A 15,105-nucleotide genomic window follows, 5' to 3' on the forward strand; every position below is an offset into this window, starting at 1 on the left:
TTTTCAGTTCCTGCCTGGTAACTAATCTTAGACGAATTCTAGAATATTGATAGTTTTCAGTGACGTCACTACAATTGTTACCTGGCGGGCAAAAGGAACAGCGAAACAGCGAGAAACAGTGGAAAACTTCGAGCAGTGCCTACTCAACTACGATTGCCATCAACCACAGACTATACCACTATAGCCAGTGTTAGTGCCATTTTTACATTGTTGTTCAGATTTAGGCATTATATCATTTAGATTCATATTTAGTGATTGTTTATTATAGTTATAGCATATTTGTATTTATAGCTCGCATTTCAGTCTAAAATATGTTTAAGTGCTTAAGCATTGCATTGCTTGGAATAACCAGAGGTGAGCTGTGACGTAGCGAGCTCACGCATCAATGTATCAATTGTTTGTTTTTGATGTATCAACTGTCACTTTGTTGCACTTATCAGAATGTTGTCAGAATTTCAGTAAAAGACGGAGCGAACACAGTTTTTCTACCGTTGTTGAAATACAGTACACGCGTAGACTCGTTTTCTTTCCGTCTAAGAGTGGTTACTTAAGGTTTAAGATAAGAACTACATACTGACCAAAAGAAGGGAACTTTAAGCCACTACATTAAGTAGAAAAACTATCGCTGAAGGCGAGAGAGGATCATCGTAAGCCGAGGAAAGCTGCGTTGCCCTGGACACCAGTTGATGAAGGAAGCTAGCCAGCTGAAGCATTAGCGGTGATTACAACTGCAGCCGACCGGATTTCCAGACGACTTCTATGATGATGGATGAGTACCCAAAGAACCATTGAATGAACTGATACGCCTATTTAAAGATCTTGCTGGCGAAATAAGGATGATTATGTCATTGTACTCAATGTAGCCAAGTAACGTTGCGAAGTAACAAAGGAAAACATTAGAACTTTCAAGACGTGCTATTTGCCGTTGGCCACACAGGACATTTGAGAAAAGTGCTAAGCTAGCTTGTCATATAAGCCCATAAGAAGCTCGAGTTTGTTTCTGAAAATTAAGACAGCCCTGGAATCTTTCTCTGGAAAGCATTTACTTGTTTTGAGCTGAAAGGACTGTTAAACGGGATTTCAGAAGTTTGTAAGAGCTTGCTATAAGAGACTTGTCTATCATTAGTAGCCAATTTAAAATGTCTGATTTGGATGAAACCAGGATGGAAGGCAATGTGGAGCTAGACAAAAGAAGAAAGATCAAGTTGAACACAAAGGCCCTACAACAGAAATGTGATGAACAAATGAAACTTAGGAAACATATATTGGCACGCCTTGTCTCCAAAGCAGAGGAAATTGAAAACCTCATGATAAATGACTCTAATGCACTTTTAGTGGAAAGGATTCATCTCAGTGATTACTCCAAATTTCTGAATGATTTTATTGAAGTGAATAATACAGTAAGTGAACTATTATCAGAAGAAGAAAGGAAAGCTGATCAGCAGTATTTGAGTGAGCCAAACTTTATGAAGTATGATAACTTTTTGACTAATATAGAGCTTTGGATAATAGAAGCAAGACGGCACGCCAACCCCGCTTACGAACAGGCTGCTTCTGAATATGTGACTCCAAAGACTTGCGCGACGACACAGCAAGGTGAGTCTGCCGTTGAGTATGTGGATCCAGACGACAGTGCATCAGCTGTATATGAAAAATACAGTTCAGTCACTGTACGCAGTGTAAGCAGTAGACATTCAAAGTCATCCACAGTGTCATCTACTGCTTCATCTGTGCGTAGAAAAGAGGAAGCTAACCGCGCAGCCCTACTCGCACGCGCAGCCGCACTTAAGAAGAAACAGGCACTGAATGCCAATCAGATTCAGTTGGAGGCTCAAATGAAAACCAAGCAGATGCAGTTGAAGGCTCAAATGGAGGAACTAGATGTCGAGACTGCTATCGCAGAGTCAACAGCAAAGCTACAAGTTTTTGAAGAGTATGATAACATGGACAACAACGGAATTAATTCCTACCTCTTCAAGAACATGCCTACAGCAGAAACCATCGAACATCATGCTCCAGATGTCAGACCAAACTTGACCAGCAGTCTTCGAGTTAGCCAATACAACAGAGCTTCTCATTTTCCAGCTACACACCAGTCTTATGCGCAAGTAAAGGAAGAAAACAACAACAACAAATTCGTAAGTACAAATTCCAATGGAACGCAGATTGAACTTGGCGAAGTGATATTGAAACAGAAGGATATCACAGAGATGTTAGTCACACAACAGAGACTAGCCAACTTACCTCAACGAGAAGTCCCTGTATTCAGCGGTGATCCTTTCGAGTTCCTGCCATTCATGAAGGCCTTTGAACACATCATCCACAGTCGTACAGACAACGATGAAGACCGCTTGTACTATCTAGAGCAATTCACCAGCTGTGAACCAAAAGAACTTGTGAGAAGTTGCCAACACATGAGCGCACAACAAGGCTACAATGAAGCAAGAAGGCTCTTGACCTATTACTATGGCAATGAGTATAAACTCGCTGCAGCCTACGTTGACAAGGCTCTCAAATGGCCTCAAGTCAAAGCAGAAGATGCCAAGTCACTTCACAGCTTCTCCATCTTTCTCACTGGATGTAACAATGTCATGAAGAACATGGAATACCTCGAAGAGATGAACAGCCCGAGGAACCTTCGGATCATCCTCTCAAAGTTGCCCTTCAGACTTCGTGAAAGATGGAGAGTCATAGCTTTCGACATACAAGAAAAGGAAGGAAGAAGAGCAAAGTTCTCTGATTTAACAACGCACATCAACAGACAAGCTAGGATAGCTTCAGACCCACTGTTCGGTGATATAAACGAGTACTCCGAATTGAAAGAAAAAGGCAGGTCAAGCTTTAATTCTGCCCAGGAAGGCGGACTGAAAAGAACCACTGGCTGTGCTACTAGTGTTAAGCAAGACGAAGGGGATGCCTCAGAACAAAGGAAGTACAAGCAGGCAAGCAACGCATTTCAAGAGCCATGCCTGTACTGTAACAACAGACACACCCTGAGCGCATGTTACAAGATAAGAAGTCTGCCAAACAAAGAGAGAATTGAGTTCATTAAAGGTAAAGGACTTTGTTTCGGGTGTCTGACCCAAGGGCACATGGCAAAAGACTGTAACAAGAGAGCCACCTGTGAAATCTGCAGCAAGAAACACCCAAGCCTGCTTCACAGCCAAAGGGACGAGAACACCGACCAAGAGAACGTCAAGCACGAGAACGGTCAAGGTTCTGCCAGTAGACACTCAGCTGAACAAAAAGATGCGCCAGCTAGGAGTGAAGTTACGGCAGTCACCGGGGCCGGAGGCAATGACTGCATCCTGTCTATCGTGCCTGTGCGCATCAAATCCAAGAGGAGCAACACAACAATAGAGACATATGCCTTCATGGACTCAGGAAGTTCAGCTACGTTTTGCTCCGAAAGGTTGATGAGACAGCTTGGTGTCCATGGTAAGAAGACTGAAGTGCTACTCCGTACTATGGGCCAGGAGAAGCCCATGTCCTGCTACGTGCTCTCAGATCTAGAAGTGTGCGGTCTGACAGAGAACAAGTACATAAGCCTGCCAGACGTATACACCCACACAGACATACCTGTAACGAAGGACAATGTTCCTGATGAGAAGGACTTGGAAAGATGGCCGTATCTGCAGAAAGAAGTACGGTTACCACAGATCAACGCAGATGTTGAAATATTAATTGGAATGAACGCTCACTCTGCAATGGAGCCATGGAAGATAATCCACAGCCAAGATGACGGGCCTTACGCAGTAAAGACGACTCTGGGATGGGTCGTTAATGGCCCTCTCAAGAAATGTGACGATCACCACAAGTCAGGACAATTCAAGTCCAGCCACTGCAGTCAAAGGGCTTCAGTCAACAGAATCTCAGTCAGTGGCGTGGACAGCATGCTGCTGCAGCAATACAACCACGACTTTCTGGAGCAAGCCTGCGCAGAAAAGTCAGAAACGTCCGACGAGAAGAAGGCAGTGTGTGAGAGTGGAGGATTCCGCTTAACTAAGTGGTCAAGCAACAGCCGGAAAGTGCTGTCATCACTTCCCAAACAAGAAAGAGCAAAGAAGATCAAGAGTCTAGACCTGGACAGGGATGAACCACCCATGGAAAGGGCCCTTGTAGTGGACGTGTGCATAGAATCAGATTCCTTCAATTTCCCGGCTCGTGTGAAGAGCATGCCCATCACCAGACGGGGTATCCTCTCGGTCGTAAGCTCAATATACGACCCCCTTGGACGCCTGTCGCCGTTCATTCTTCTTGCGAAGACAATCGTCGAGAGTGTCTGTCGAATGAAACTTACCAGGGATGAAGAAGTTCCAGAAGACGTGGCAAACAGATGGTTCGCCTGGCTGTCTGACCTGAGCCAGTTCGCCAGCTTTTCCGTCAGGAGGTGCATCAAGCCAGAGGGACTTGGTCCAGTGATGTCAGCACAGCTGCACCATTCCTCTGATGCTAGCGAGAAGGGCTACGCCGTTGTCACTTACCACCACACCGAGAACAGCCATGGTCGAGTCCACTGCTCATGTCTTCTAGGAAAATCCAGAGTGACTCTGCTTAACCCAGTTACAATCCCACGCTTTGAGCTCAGCACGGCTACCATTGCGGTGAAAATGGATAAGCTAATGAAGGGAGAGCTTCGGATGGACCTCAAAGAGTCTGTGCTATGGACAGATAGCACCACCGTCCTCCGGTACAGCGACAGCGCTCGTTTCAAAACATTCGTAGCAAACAGAGTATCGACTATCAGAGAGAATACGAGGCCAGCTGACTGCGCATCAAGAGGGATGAAGGCAGAGCACTTCATGAAGTGTCAGAGCTGGATTGAAGGTCCTGACTTCCTAGACAAGAGTGAGTCTCACTGGATTGTCCTATCAGAGTTCTCAAGAGAGATAAGTGAAGACGAGGCTGAAGTGAAGCGTATGATCAGTGTGAACATCATCAAGACCGTAGATTCAAACACAGACCCTCTCTTCAAGCTGATTCATCACTACTCTGACTGGCACAGCCTGGAGAAGGCGGTCTTATGGATGAAATGGCTCCAAGATGATCCTGGTTGACGCCAAAGGGTTCGTCGGGTCCTTGCCAAAACGAAGACCAACACTTTAGAGAGACCCATTAATAAGTTGTGTCTCCTGCTCGAGATGGAAGAATCTTAAAATGTAGAAATTGATTTTAGTTTAATTTAGGTAATTGTCATCCCCATGATGAGCAATTAGGGGCCGGAATGTTAGTGCCATTTTTACATTGTTGTTCAGATTTAGGCATTATATCATTTAGATTCATATTTAGTGATTGTTTATTATAGTTATAGCATATTTGTATTTATAGCTCGCATTTCAGTCTAAAATATGTTTAAGTGCTTAAGCATTGCATTGCTTGGAATAACCAGAGGTGAGCTGTGACGTAGCGAGCTCACGCATCAATGTATCAATTGTTTGTTTTTGATGTATCAACTGTCACTTTGTTGCACTTGTCAGAATGTTGTCAGAATTTCAGTAAAAGACGGAGCGAACACAGTTTTTCTACCGTTGTTGAAATACAGTACACGCGTAGACTCGTTTTCTTTCCGTCTAAGAGTGGTTACTTAAGGTTTAAGATAAGAACTACATACTGACCAAAAGAAGGGAACTTTAAGCCACTACAGCCAGACAGAAATATTCAGAGGGGAAAACAAATTAGGAACTTGTCATACATTTACTGCAGCCGTCCTGACATTTTTATTTCGTTAACCTCCCCGAAGTCCCTGTCTGAGCTCCAGTGTGGAGATATTTACATCTATCTAATAGGAAATCCGTCCACAGACACATCTCAAAAACTGAAAGCCTACAAAAGCACAGATAGTTATTTAATTTTCAGAAGTGATTGGGTTCACAACGATGTCGTCCGGAAGGTGAAAACTAAAAACCATCTTCATAATCAGTGCAAAGATGAGTGCCATCTAATAACTAGGTACCAGCTAGCGAGGTACCTGCTGTAAGCTAGCAGCCGTTAGCCTACCCAACGATGTTCTTTATTTTTTGACACAATTCCCTGGTTTAAACGGTCCCTGGTTTAAGTAGGCTACGAAAACCTTGTCTGGCGAATGACAACTTAAATGATCTTCCCATATATTTTCTACTGACATTGTAGTATTACTAGTTGAATGACAAAATACACTAGCCTAGCCTACTTTCTTGCTTAGGTACTTAGGTAGATCAGCAGCTGGGTAATCCACTTTGAATCGTTTTGATGCTTTGTTTCTTGTCTTTATTACTTGATTTATTCCCATTTTAGGTAGTTATTCTGATAAATTAGGCGACCAGAACAGGGTGACTGCTTTTATTTCCAGCTCCAAAAGTAAGGCTACTTTACTGTGTGTCCGAGAAAAGTTGACGCAGAAGGCGTCTTCAATCAGCTGGCAGCACGGCGAAATAAACATTTTTTTGATCAGCTGGCAGGAGCGGTAGCGGGTTTTAAATGCGATAAAAACTAAATCTGGGCTTGTCTCCTCGCCGATTTAAACAGCCAACCGAGCAACAACTGTCTGGCATTTTACTAACTTATATTAAAAGAGCTTGAAAGGTGGGTGGTTCCTGTATTAACTCCCGTGTTAAACAGCTGTGGAACGTCTTTTTTTGCCCTTCAGCTGGTCATTCTGACGTCAGCTGAAAACTATCAATTGATTGGTTGTCAACCCATAGTTTTTTCAGTCAACCCGTCGTCTACCCACATCTGTGATGAGGCATGAACACCAGCACCGGTGACAGAAACGAAGAAGCGCAGACAGTGTTTTTTCCAGCCGGTATTCATTTCTTAGACACCAGTCCATGTGACCTTCGCAAGACCTGTTGTGACTGTAAGATACTGAAAGTCACTGAATACACGACGAGTCACGGATGCACAGTTCACGACTTTATTGTGTGTAGCATAATACAACAGTGCCACGAATCAAGGCAGACCCAATATATACTGTATATATCCTAGACTGCTAGTGCCACCTAGTGGCAGAACAATACATTACATCTCCCTTTCTTCAGCCTATAAAGAACACATAACATTGTTTGAAAGGGCTCAATAGTGAAATCAACTTTGAGCATAATCAGCTTAACATTAGTTAACAATTAAACATTAGGTGGCCTAACAGATAACACAAAGGACAACAGTAACAAAAGAACTGTTTAGCCTAAGAATATAAATTGTCTGACTAACTACTATAACATCTGACTTTGGCACTATATCAGAAAGTTACTGAGTGAACTAGACTACCATAATAATAATAATAGCCTACAGATCCAGTCTTTTCGGAGGCTTTACCGCTCTGCCCTGTTTAGTGACGTAGGGCACAGGGTTTGGCACTTGGCTAGAGTTTAAATGTTTCTCTGTAAGTGGGCCTAAAGCCTCACCCAGTGAGGGAAGTGTCTCTGCTGTACCTGCTCTGTCGATGGGTGTACCTGGCTGGACGGTTGAGCCTGGCTGGACGACTGGACCTGGCTGGACGACCGGATGGATGGCTGGGCCTGGCGGGACGGCTGGATCTGGATCGGCGGCTGGCTCTCCCCATGTGTCGTCTGGCATGAAGTGTCGAGACTGGTTGGCCGTGGCTGTGCTCTTTCGGAGATGCTGTATGTTGCGGCGGAACTCCTTACCACCATGGTCCACGACATAGGACCTGGGCGCGTTGTGCTTTCGGATGACGACTGCCGGAGACCACGTTCTGTTTTCTGGGTATGGTTGCATCCTCACCTCTTCTCCTGGTTGCAGTGTCGAGCGGTGTGGTGTTGTTCTGTTTTTATCATGGTAATACTTCTGGAGCGCTTTGGATCTGTTGAGTAGATCTCTGACTTTAGAGGAGTCGTACGCCCTGGGAATGAGCAGCTGTTGAGCAGCAGGGAGTTGGTTCCTGGGTCTCCTACCCATCAGGAGCTGTGCAGGAGACAGTTCCACTGATTCCAGGGGGGTCGTCCTGTAGTTGAGCAGGGCCAGGTGTTTATCTGGAGCCTTGTTCCAAAGTCTTTTCACAGTTTGCACTGCTCTCTCCGCCTCCCCGTTAGAGTGAGGAGTGTGAGGGGATGATGACTGATGCACTATGCCATAAGTGTGACAGAAATCTCTGAACTCCTCACATGCGTACTGCGGGCCATTATCTGTTCGAATGACAGCTGGAATGCCATGTCTGCTGAACTGAGATTTCAGCACTTCAATGGTGGTGCGGCTGCGCTGGTCTTTTAGTCCATCTACTTCAATGAACTTTGAAAAATAGTCCACTAAAATAATGTAGTGTTTGCCTTCAAACTCAAAAATGTCTGAGGCCACCTGTTCAAAAGGAAGCTCAGGAGTTTCTGTCGGTTTCAGTGGCAATTTGGGTAGCCTATTTTGGAATTCTGCGCATGTGCCGCAATTTCTCACCATTTCCTCTATCTGAGCATTCATGCCTGGCCAGTAAAGTACTTCCCGCGCCCTTTGCTTATTCTTCACTATTCCTAGGTGAGATTGGTGTATGAGCTTTAACATGTGTTGCCTCATAGTGGGTGGGACAACTATGCGCAGCCCCTTGTATACCACTCCATCCCATACCGCAAGCTGGCATCTTGAGGCCCAGTACGGCTGGACAGCTGCTGGTGCCTTCCTCCTCTTCTCTGGCCATCCGTGCTGTATTGCATTCTGCAGAGAGCTAAGTTCCCTCTTTGTGCACTCCTTGAGCTCAGCGTATCTCTCTCCACTACCAGCCACGTAATTCAGCATGGACACACACTCCAACTCTTTCAGCTCTGGAGTGTTGTATGGTAGCTGGGCTCTTGACAGTGTGTCTGGCAGCTCCATATCCTTCCCTTTCCTGTATCTGACCGTCAAATCGTACCATTGCAGACGGAGGCGCATCCTCTGAATGCGCATGGGTGTAGACAGGAGGGACTTTTTGAAAATGTCCTCAAGTGGCTTGTGGTCATTATATACGGTGACTGGCATGCCAAAGATGTAATTATGAAATTTGGCGCAAGCGTGGACGATAGACAGCGCCTCTTTTTCTATCTGAGCATAGCGTGTCTCAGCATCAGTCAGAGACCTGGACGAGAAAGCGACTGGATGATTGTCTTGCAATAGTACAGCGCCCAATCCACTGCTGCTGGCGTCACAGAAAATGTCCACAGGCTGTGCTGGATCAAAGTACTTCAGCACTGGATGATTCGAACAGAGGTCTTTGAGCCTGGCAAAGGCTTGTTCCTGTGCTGGTTGCCATGAGAATTCCACATTACTTTTCAGAAGTTGTCGCAGAGGTGCATCTTCTTCACTCAGGTTGGGTATGAATTTGGATAGATATGTGACAAATCCCAGGAATCGGCGTATCCCCTCTTTATCAGTGGGTGCTGCCATGCCTCTGACAGCTTCGACTTTGGCTGGGTCTGGTTTTAGACCATCTGCAGTCAGTAAGTGGCCCACGTATGACACCTGGCTTTGCCGAATGTGGCACTTACTGAAATTCAGCTTTAAATTGTAGCTGGTTGCTCGCTCAATCACCTTGCGCAGGATTTCATCGTGCATTTCTACGTTGGGGGCCGCAATCAATATATCATCCATGATGGCTATGGCTCCCGTGACGCCTTCAAGCATGCCATCCATGATGCGCTGGTATATTTCAGGTGCGCATTTTATGCCAAATGGTAGCCTTAGTCACCTGAATCTGCCAATAGGCGTGTTGAAAGTTGTGAGTACTGAGGACTCTTCATCCAGTTCAATTTGGAGGAATCCCGATTTGGCATCGAGGACAGAGAAGATCTGTGCGCCCGGCATGGAGGCTACAACCTCCTCTACAGTCCGCATTGGGTAGTGCTCTCTTTTGATTACTTTATTGAGATCGCTGGGATCTATGCAGATTCTGATCTTGTCTCCCCTGCAGACTGCCACCATAGAACTGACCCATTCAGTGGGCTGTTCCACCCTTGCAATGTATCCATCTTCCTCCATCTCATGTAGTTTCTGCACAATCCTTTCTTTAAGCGCGGAGGGCTGCCTGCGCACCGGATGGACAACCCCTTTGGCATTCGGCTGTATTTTTATTGTGTACTTGCCAGGTAAGGTCCCTGTTGTGCGAACCAGTTCAGGAAAGTCACATAGGCCTTGTGAAATAGCCTCTGAAAGGCTGGCCTTGCACTCTCGTTTCTCAGAGGTGGCATGCAGGGAGTTCAGTCTAGCTATCAAGCCTAAAGCTCCAGCTGTTGACCCACTAAGTACACTCTCTTGGGCAATATCCACTATCTCAAATTCTGCCTTTACTGTTTGCTCTCAACTGCAGCTACTGGCTTGAGCTTGTGATTTGAGTATGAGCGCAGCAGCTTGTTGGAGCGCTTCAATTCACCTGCATGCACGAGCTGCTGGTAGCTGCTCAGAGTCAGAGTATTGCATTTGGCCCCAGTATCTATCCTAAACGGGACTTCCTGAGACAGAATGTTCACTTGTACTGACCATTTATCAGCTGCTAGCGAGTTAATAGGATGTACAGTGTCAGTCAGGGACGGACTGGCCATCGGGCATACCGGGCGTTTGCCCGCTGGGCCGGGGTGCAATATGGGCCGATGGTCCCGAATTTTAATTTTTAAAATTTTTCCCCATATAATGGTCTGACCGGCTGGCCCACGAAATTAGTTCATCAGCGGCCCTACTGACACTGGGCTGGCCCAATCACATCCCCTGGGCTGACCCAACACAAACCCCTTTCGATTTGGACCTGCCTACATAATGCATTAGGACGGTAAACAGCGTGGCCCAATGACATGTTTGACACGCGCACGCTAGTCTGCGGCCCATTGGCCGTCTTCTTGAGTGACTAGGGTCTCGTCCATCATATCAGCAAACACCTTCTACCTTTAGCTAAACTTTGCCATCAGCTCCCGTGGATGACAGTGCTGGTGGCTACAGCCAGGGAGATACGATACAACGACCTACGGTAAGCTTACTGATCATGAATTAAAACGTCTCTAAAATATGTTTGACTTAGAACCTATGTTCTATGGCCAAGTTCGTTTGCATAGCTAAATACAAGACAAGTCTGTAGCTGTTTGCTAGCCCTCAGCCTACTGTACTCTGAAACAGCCAGCCGTTAGCCTACACTCTATGTTGTGTGTTTGAGTGGTGCGCGGTGCCATGTCAATTGTTCCGAAAGCCCAGTATTCCCAAACCCTGATATTCCGAAAATATGCCAATTTGTCCAGATACCGAATTATGATAGCCCGTTATACGCTCCAGTTTTCCCGTCCCCCCCGAAGTTCAGGAGCGTAGTTCAAACGTTAATGCCACCTCATCAAGCGCGTTTCCTACAGGAGGAAATAGACTCCCTTCTAGAAAAGGGAGCAATACAGCCTGTCCTCTCGGAGACGAGAACAGGGGGTTCTTCAGTCGCTATTTTCATGGAAAATATCGACCGATCTTATACCTCCGTATTCTGAACAAAGCTTTAAAGTGTATGATGTGTATTGCATTTAGATTAATTAAGACCACCACCTTAACACACAAACTCTTGTTGAACTCATACAGTAGTAGGTTCAGTGACGTGCGGTGAGACAGCTGTCTTCTGGAGCTTCTGCGAGCCCGTGAATCAATGTTTCGTTGGAATCATGATGTAACGTTGTTGTAGCGGGAATACAGCAATGCTATTTGTATTTTCTAATTGGCAGGTCATATGTATGATTCTAGACTTCGCTAAGCACTGAAGCGACTGAAACGGTGAATTTTGATCACATTCAGCGAAGTTAACAGGTAAAACGGGAGAAAAATAGGGAGTCTTTAGGCCGTCCTGCCTAAAAGTAGGGCGTCCCGTTTCTTCTTATTTTTTAGTAGACTATAGGGCAGACGCCCTGCTAGCTAGGCTATAAGCCTGGTTGGTGTAGACATTCGAGATTAAAAAGGTGTGTTATCGAATTTAATGGGCCGGTCTGGTTCAAAATGCCCGGGCCGATTTTTTGTCCCAGTCCGCCCCTGGTGTCAGTCATGCTAATGCTTAAAATCTCCTCATCTGTCTCGTGTTCTGCCACGTCAAGTGAATGAACAGTACGTTTGCGGCACACAGCCATCCAGTGGTTCGCTTTGTGGCAGTACGAACATGTAGAGCCTTTGTCTGGACACTTTCCATCATTCCACTTGTGCTCAGGGTGCTTGCCACAGCTAGGACAGGAAGCTAGCGGCTTCTGCTGAGCAAATCTTGAACGTTCTGGGGGAAAGCGAGCTTTCCGATTTTGACTAGCAGCTCTGGTTTGCGCGCTTTCCGCTACAGTAGACACTTGCGAGCATGAGGATTCATCGCGGACTATTTTCATTTGTTTCCGAGACATTTCATATTGCTGTGCAATCTCTAAAGCCTTATCCAGCCTCAGCACTTCCCCTTGGTCAAGCAATCGTTCTTGCACTTTTTTCTCATAGACACCCGCGATAATGGCATCGATAAGCATGTCATCTGGGTCTGTATATTCACAGTCCATCAACAGTATTCATAAGTCTTTTACAAAGTTGTCAAACCCCTCACTTGTACCTTGTTTCCTCTGTTTGAAGCGGTGACGAGCGATCCTCTTATTCTTCCTCGGTCTGACGTAGGCTTCAAACTTATCCAGTACTTTTTCCGGATCCTCCTTATCTCCAACAGCCCAGGTCAGAGTTTTGTAAATTTCCCTGCCTTGCCCTCCAATCTACATACCTAGCCAGCCAGCCAGTTGCTTCCCGCTTAACTCGGATAGGGGTCCATCAAACACGAAGGCAACGTGATTTCGAAACCTGCTGAATTCTTGATATAAATCAGCCGCATCCCAGTCAATCCTTGGGTGCTCAAACGGTGGTGTAGCCATGGCAGCCATGGTCCGCTTCTGACACCATGTAAGATACTGAAAGTCACTGAATACACGACGAGTCACGGATGCACAGTTCACGACTTTATTGTGTGTAGCATAATACAACAGTGCCACGAATCAAGGCAGACCCAAGATATATATCCTAGACTGCTAGTGCCACCTAGTGGCAGAACAATACATTACAGTGACTGCAGGGTGTTCCGGCATATATTTAATAAAGCCAACGACAGCAATATGGCATTAAATAATACATGGATATAAAACGTGTCTGATCAGGTGAGTGGAGTGTGTGCTAAACAAATCTAGAGTTTGCAGGGTAAAGAAACGCTGGCTAACGTTAGCATAATGTTTAGTGATTTGACAGACAGCTCGATAACCTTAAAGTGAAATTACAGATTATATTAGATTCAGCTTTATTGTCCTTGTGTTGCGTACAGGTACAAAACAAATGAACTGCAGTTAGCATTTAACTGGAACAGCAAAAGTTAGTGCTACTAGTACTAACAGAGGTGCAGGTATGGGATGTACTACACCACAAACAATGCTAACGTTATGTCTTACAATATTATCTTATGGTTTTCCTCCCTAGTTTATGTTAGCGAGTAGAGTCAGTGTGTTTATGATTCGTGCCCTAATTTGTTCCTGATGTGTTGGTGTCTTGTCTACCTGTAATAATCGGCATGGAAATCAATCAAATCAAATATAATATCATTATAAAAAAAAGATTATAATTAGTATTATTGGTTGTATACAGAGGTGTAGTAGACGGAGTTGGAGAGTAGGGAGTGCCAAATGAAGGTTGCATGTACAGTATAAATAACACATGTACAGTTGGTCATATCAACAGTATGCACAAACAACAGTTGACTGAACAGCATGAGTGGTTAAGCAGCAGTTCTTGAAAAAATATGAGTAGTATAAATTGCCGTTTAAGTTAAGGGCACGCCATGGTGTCAGAGGTAATGCATCCCTGTCATTGATGGGATAAGTTACTATGTTTTCCATGTTGTATGTGTATGGTCTATGTCAGCTTACATCTCACCACTGTCTGATCTCACTGTTTATTTCTCCAAGATGTCTGCAGAACGCAGTCAGTGCATAGACATGCAGTCGTCGAATCGGGATTACACACGACTGGGGTTCACCAAACGTCAAACAGGACCTCGGTAGTTCGGTGTACAAGAAATAAATATGAGAGACAGTATCCAGTCTTGCTCGTCCGTCCTGACGGCTCCACCATCAACATCAGGTACAAGGAGCCAAAAAGAATACTACTATGAGTAAGAAGTCATTTAGGATAATTCATTTCAGGGGTTAGTCACACACACACACACACACACACACACACACACACACACACACACACACACACACACACACACAATACAATGTCAAAAAGGGGTTTACCTAGAAAATGGGTGTATTTGTTTGGTGTCAGATGAGGAGGTCATGTTTTAATTGGCTGGCTAGGTCAGCCAATGAAGCAAAGATGGGTGGTGTTTAATGTTGGTTTAAATTGTCTTGGCGGGTTGTTTAAGGGCAGATGTAATATCCGGTATGCATCTCTTTACTGTAGGCCTAACTTACTTACAGTAAATCCATTTTGAACAATGCGTCCTTTGTCTGACTTCTGATTGTGAATTAGTTTAATACTTAATAATTGGCCACAAAAACAGTATCCAGTCTTCCACCATCAACATTAGATACAAGGAGCCAAAAAGAATACTACTGGTACATGAGCCTACCTAACGTTGCTGATCTCACACCTGGATGGCATACAGATACCTGAAGCAACTACATGTGCATTTTATTGCATAAAATACTTAAAACGTGGTAGCCTTATTTTTACATTTTGATTTAAAAAACACCATCTATGTATTTGAAATGTGTGCATGATCATATTCCATTTTTAATTAAGTGTATTGAAATGTATGCATAAAGAAACTAAGCATCAACACACATAGGCACACAGTGTCATTTTATTTCAACTGGCCCATCAGATTAACAACATAACATACCATTGCATAACATTGCATACCTGACTCCTCTCAGGCTGAGCGACTTCCTCACTGAAATGACTGGATATGTTTATAATAACAGCCTTACATGATATGTATGTCTTTTCAGATGCCGGTGGACATCAGTACTCTGTCTGAAGAGGATAGGAAAGCCAGGTTAAAGAAGAGGGATCCAAAGAAGGCTGTCGTAAGAAAAGAAAGAGAAATACTTTGAGGACGACTTTAAAATTGATGATTACAGCCAGTTCTGGAAGAAAAAGTGATCAGCCTGTTTGAGT

The 15,105-nt window shown here is 44.8% G+C and overlaps 1 protein-coding gene across 1 annotated transcript; it reads left to right on the top strand.

The window, feature by feature from the left end:
- Positions 1-6,716: 6,716 nt before the first annotated feature.
- Positions 6,717-15,090, top strand: LOC308363035 (large ribosomal subunit protein mL55-like; the record flags this gene model as incomplete). The annotated part of the gene is given in 7 exon segments (XM_080835799.1): positions 6,717-6,740; positions 6,744-6,781; positions 13,004-13,066; positions 13,068-13,085; positions 13,894-14,086; positions 14,937-15,017; positions 15,019-15,090. Coding segments are annotated over 7 exon segments (489 nt in total).
- Positions 15,091-15,105: the final 15 nt, after the last annotated feature.

The sequence above is a fragment of the Sprattus sprattus genome (genome assembly GCF_963457725.1).
Source record: "Sprattus sprattus genome assembly, chromosome: 3".
NCBI lineage: Eukaryota > Metazoa > Chordata > Actinopteri > Clupeiformes > Clupeidae > Sprattus > Sprattus sprattus.